Below are 6080 nucleotides of genomic sequence, written 5' to 3'. Positions count from 1 at the left end.
TTGGGCATGCATAATATAAAAGATGTCTGCAATTTTCCGTTTGAGGTTGATTTTAAAAAATACATAGCTGATCAAAAATAAATCCGAAGTATTCAGAAAGTACTTTTAGTGATACTTTATTTTATTCGTATTAGAAAGTAAGATGGATCCTTAGGTTAATCTGAACGCGTTTTTACATTTTATTTATTTCCTTTATATTTTTTAAATAAACTTTTTGCGTTTTAGAATCTCAAACTGAATAAAAAAAAGAGCAAGTTATTACATTTTGCAAAAAAGATTTTGATGAAAGCATTTTATTCTCGTTTTTTTAATAAAATATACTCATTGACTGTGACCAGGAATATGTAATATTAATTATTGCTTTAAATATTTACTTATGTATGAAAACAACATAATTACATAATACGGTTAATGAATGTTTCTGGTATAACCGTGCCATTTTTGAACTTGTGTTTTTCTTTTATGCACTGAATTTCACAACATGGATGACTAGCTATACGAGAAGATTTCTTTTAGCATGGCGGTCTCACCGATATCGTGCGTAAACACTCCTGCTGTGTAAATAAAACATAGTTTGGATGTTAGGAAACAATGTACGGGCAAAGCAAGACACAACAATCCTTTTTTTTGAACAAAATCGTCCCGAAGGTGCGCGGCCACGCAAACTCGAGATTCTTTCAAAGTTATGCGGGCCCCACATTCCACACGTGCACCTTCACCAGCGGGAACTATATCTCAGGCTCCCTGCGTTTGAGCGTGTCGTGTTACCAGCATTTCCTGTGTCTCATATCTGGAACGAACGAACTCTCCAATGGAGCAAAGTAATGCGAGATGGGAGTGGTTCCGTTATGAGGTCACGGCGAGGGACTGAGCTGAACGCTCGGCAGCGAGCGCGAGCGCTAGACATGAGACGGACGCGGTAGCTGGAAACGTTTATTCGCACGGCTGAATGAATCTCTGCTGGCAGCAACAGAAAAGAATCAAATAGCAGGACCGCGTTCGCTTCGACGGGGAACTGCTGAAAAACATCGCGCGTTGGCGTTAGAGACGCAGGACAGGCTCGCGCACGAAAGACTCTCAAGGAAGAGGCGCGTGAGGAAAGTTTTCCTACGCGAAAACAAACTGGACGGAACAGCGCAGAAATCGTGACGCACGAGCCATGCACTGGTTGTACAGCGTGGGATAGTTCTTCTGGTGCCGTTCGCTTGAAGGGGATGCCTTTTCGGTGGCTTTCTTCAACAAAAGTTTGACGCCAGGAACGCCGTATCGTTCTGTTCGACAAGAAAACGCTTCTTTCCGAACGGAACATTTCTCGCTCGTCAAGAGTCGTTATTCGTTGCTTTGGCCGGAGGATCCGTTCCGCCGTCGTGTAGTTTTTTTGGGGGACAGGGGTGGGTTGGATATCTATATTTTTCACTTTTCCTTCACGGCCTCCTCCAGGATGTATCTTCTTATGAAATGCATGCTGATTTTCCAACTTGTGGTGTTGATCGCGAAGAACGGTCGGGCGCTCATTTGTTTGCCCTGTGATAAATCCAAATGCGAGGAGCCCAAGCACTGCACGGGCTCCGTGGTGTTGGGGATCTGCGGCTGCTGCTCGGTTTGTGCCAAGCAGAAGAACGAGAGCTGCGGAGGCGTTTACGGTCTGTACGGGACCTGCGACCGCGGACTCCGGTGCGTGATCAGACCCCCGTTAAACGGCGGTTCCATCACGCAGTACGAGGTTGGAGTTTGTGAAGGTCTGTATACGCATTTCTTTCACTCTTTGAGAAGTTGTCATCCGTGTTCGTCGCTTCATTCGCGCCTAATGACGGTGAAAGGAATTAAATAAATCTCATCACTTCTGCCTCTGTCTGTATTTATTGGGGAAACTCAACCAAAGCGGATGTGTTCTGGCAAGCCACTTTAACACTTTATTTCGTAAAACTGACTGACTGTTTTTTACTTGGTTTATTCAAACAGTGCCTAGTCAGCTAAATTCAGTAATTATTTAATATCACTACCGATCGTATCCCAGTAAGTAGGCTATTATATTTTTGCTGCTAACAAATTTGCAAGTATTTCTCAGAATTTGGGAAGTCAGATATGAATTATTCACTTCTGTTTACGTTAGTGGCGGCTCGTAGTAGCAGTAGAATCTATTACAGTCGCTAGCATACATTCAAGATTCACTAGGTCTTATGTATTGTATTTGTGACACCAGTATTCATCCCACTAGTAACCATTCTTACTAGTATTCCAGTGGTAACTAGTTGTTCTTTAATGTTGCTGGTAGTTCTACACAGACGATACATAGCAAAGTCCATCAAGTGGAATAGCCGCCAGAATACATGCTAGTTGGAAACGAATAATCTGTATCTAAACCAAAAATGAATCCCAATAAAAAAAACATTATATCTTTTATACTAGCGCACCTGAAAAAGTTTATTCGTCGCTGACGGAGTATTGAATTAATGGGGCTGCTTGCAGGCTAACATAAAAATGCGTACTACTCGTTAGCTTATAAATGATAATAAATGTATAAACGGCTTGCCACAGCATCTGTCCATATGGAAGGGGAAAATAAAAGTGTAAAGTATGCTAAATCTGCGATACGGTGGGTTGTTGATTCAAACGTTAACGCCACGGTAGCTCGGCTTTGAGAGAAAATAACGACTCCTGTACGTTAAGTGTCATGACTGCGGCTAATTCGAGTAGAAACGAAGCATTGTCGGCTCTCGTTAGATATCGTGATGTGATTGCAAAGCCGTTATGGAGAGGATACCGTGGGTGCGAGGCTGAATGTCAGCGTTGCTTCTGTTAACGCGTTTCCCCGTACATCGTCTGGAGCGGAGCGAAAGAGAGGCGCGCTGGTTTAATGTGTTTGCAGCATGTCGGTTTTCCGTTTCTTTGGGGTATGGCTAACGGATTCCGTGCTGTTTTTGGACGCGGTGCCAGCCTCGCTCTTTCCGCCGAGGCTTGTTGGTTTTTCATCGGAATGTCTGCTATGCAACTTCACTTGCGCCTCAGCCAGTGTATTTGACATCGGACCGTCGAGGGACGTGCGCTTCTAATACCCTCAAGTCATGAGGCTTTGCTTCCCGGGATGTGTTTTACTCGCCTCACCTTGATTCGGTTAATTGCGCTGTCAAGCGTTCGTCTTAGCTCAGCGTAGGGGCTTTCTCTCTGCACTTCACGTTCTTAAACCTGGCTTAGTGCATCTCAGTTTGAACGGGTGTTTATAAATCCCGGGTTACGAAGCCCCTTCTCGGGCACGTTGTTTGGCGTCCGTCGCCTGCCTGATTAAATACTCGAGAGCTCCATGGCTGTTAAATAAACTCAGACTCGGTTTTCTGCCTCTGAGATAAAAGAATTGGAAAACGCGTTAACCTGCGCAGTAGTTTTTGGAGACTAAACAGCCGGACCTGATTTATTTGACGTTTCAATCCCATTTAAATCTGTGTTCGTCCGTTTGTCGTAAATAAGTAAGTAACGTAAACACAGGTTGGTTATTCTACGCAGTCGAAATGCAGTTTTATCTCTTCACGGCGCCGTCAATGTCAAACATCAGCCAATTTATCGGCCTGTCGTTGTTTTTTAGCTCGTGTTTCTGCTCGCTGAAGAAACAATGAAAGCCGTAAATCGTTACTGAAACTTTTTGCAGGCTTTGTAAACTAATGAAGCAGCTCTACCAGAATGCGGTGTCATCTCGAGAAAATAACCCTAGAGATCTAAAACTGGAACAGCAGTGATCAAAACTGTCATATTAGCTATTTAGACAGATTTCGAACAGACTGTAATGTTTTCTGCACGATGTACCAAGTCTATTTTTCTTCTCTGAAGAGCCTCGTCGCTTGTTAGGCCTAGTCCGAGCTGGAACACCGGCTTGGTCAGAGGACACGCTTTGCAATGTCATGGGTCAGGTTTCAGCATGGCTGGCTATGAAAATTGAAGGCGTCTCGACCGTTTGACATGTAACNAATAACCCTAGAGATCTAAAACTGGAACAGCAGTGATCAAAACTGTCATATTAGCTATTTAGACAGATTGCGAACAGACTGTAACGTTTTCTGCACGATGTACCAAGTCTACTTTTCTTCTCTGAAGAGCCTAGTCGCTTGTTAGGCCTAGTCCGAGCTGGAACACCGGCTTGGTCAGAGGACACGCTTTGCAATGTCACGGGTCAGGTTTCAGCATGGCTGGCTATGAAAATTGAAGGCGTCTCGACCGTTTGACATGTAACTGCCGGGGTGACATCTGCTGTAATTCAGCCAAGAAAACACTGCGGCATTGAGTGCCACAGCCACGGCTGTCGGATAAATGAGTCAGATGAGAGAGCGCAGCAAATGCCAGTATAGGCCACAACCTGCTAACCCTCACCTCGTAACAAACTAAGACCTCAGAGGGTCCTAACTGTGAATTAGTCTCCAAAGTGCATCTGATGTAGACCGTGCCCGCCGTGAGTCACCATGAATTATGAATATCTAAGAGTTCTCTGTGTTACGCGACATCAAAGGTCCGCGCTGGCCTTTAAAGGAAAAGTTCACCCAAAAAATGAAAATCCTGTCATCATTTATGCACCCTCATTTCATTCCGAACCTGTGTGGCTTGCTCGCTTTCTTCTGTATAACACAAAAGGTGGATTTCTGAAGGATATTCTGGCTGTGTTTTCAATTAAACGAAGGCGATTGACAGCCGGGGCTTCAAAAAAAAGAACCAATAAAGCGGCTCGCATCCGAAGCCGAGCAGAGAAAAAAATAAGTCATTACATACATAAACTCTAGAAGAAATAAAGGCATTTAGGTTCGGCGCGACACAAATGCTTGGTAAATAACAGAATGACAGAATTTTCTTTTTTACGTGAACCGTTCCTTTAAATCGAACGCCGCGATCCATGGGGGTGGAGGAGAAAACAACAAAAGCGTTTTTCTGTTTGAACTGACCGTGCACTTCGTGTCCAAGTCCATAAATTCCTGTGCATTCCAAAGCGTGAGATTACTTTGGACAGGCTGTTTACAGTGAACACATACATTTGAGATGATGGTCTTGAAATGCCCCGCGGGCTTCTCTGGAGATGGGCTTACCAAGCACATCACATGGAGCACCCAGGGGGTTTAGTGTCAGGACCCTCCAGGTGAGCTTTCCCCGGGAAGTGATGTATGATGTCTCGCTTCTCTATTCAGAGAAAGCAGTCAGGGGTCCCTGTGTGAAGCCGGCTCTACTTGAGAGTTACTTTGGGCCTTATCTTAACAAGAAAAGACTTTTATACAACCTTCGCTCGAACTGCGTCAATTTCATCAGTTCAGACGCAGTCCCAGTGTTTTAAATTCACTGTTTATCGATTTTTTTNGTACAACCGCTTTACAGGTTTTCTGATTATTATAACAGATTTTACTAGCGTCAGAAAAAAACGTGCCTTGTAAAGCACAGATTGCTCTATTTTTATGAAGCCAGTCAGCGGAAGACCTAGTATGGAGACAGAAATGAATCTAAATTGAACTTGAGGCATCTAGAAATTGAAAGATTTTGCATGCAGTTTTTTAGAATGCTTAATATATTGACAACACTTTCTTATTTATTTATTTATGGAATGGTTCTTGCTAATAATGGAGATTTGGTGAATTCTTAAGCGGATAGTGGAAAATAAAAATACTGTGATCATTTGCTCACCCTTTTTTACTCTGTATTAATTTCTTTTAAAAAAACGCTGCCTTTCACGTTCAGCGTACACATAAATAAAAGGTCATGAAGGTTTTAGAACAACTACGTTTTTTTACAGAATTTTTATTATTCTGGGAACTGTCCCTGAAACTGAAATTTGAAACCAGAAACAAAATCTTTAACTTGAAAAAAAATATTATTATTACCACGCAGTTTCTTAGTTATTCAGTAAGCGTAGTTGGTTCTGTATCAGTTTTGAATAGAAATATTTATTCATATTTCATATAGTATGCTGCATCAGTGCTGTGAAACAATTAATCGTGATAAATCCAAAGTAAACATTTTGTTGCATAACATATATGTGTGTTTAATGTGTATATTTATTATATATATAAATACAACCTCATGCATGTATATATTTAGGAATAATATGGTATATA

General features: G+C 42.4%; 1 protein-coding gene across 1 annotated transcript in view; it reads left to right on the top strand.

Annotated features, from left to right (window-relative positions):
- The first annotated feature begins 759 nt into the window (after positions 1–759).
- Positions 760–6080, top strand: part of LOC122362058 (cysteine-rich motor neuron 1 protein) — a 48130-nt gene continuing 42809 nt past the window's right edge. The window contains exon 1 of the mRNA XM_043263313.1: positions 760–1739. Within this exon, the coding sequence (XP_043119248.1) occupies positions 1442–1739 (298 nt within the window). The 5' untranslated portion in view covers positions 760–1441. The remainder of the gene's footprint in view (positions 1740–6080) is intronic.

Source organism: Puntigrus tetrazona, chromosome 17, assembly GCF_018831695.1.
Source record: "Puntigrus tetrazona isolate hp1 chromosome 17, ASM1883169v1, whole genome shotgun sequence".
NCBI lineage: Eukaryota > Metazoa > Chordata > Actinopteri > Cypriniformes > Cyprinidae > Puntigrus > Puntigrus tetrazona.
This window is presented reverse-complemented; position numbering and strand designations above follow the sequence as displayed.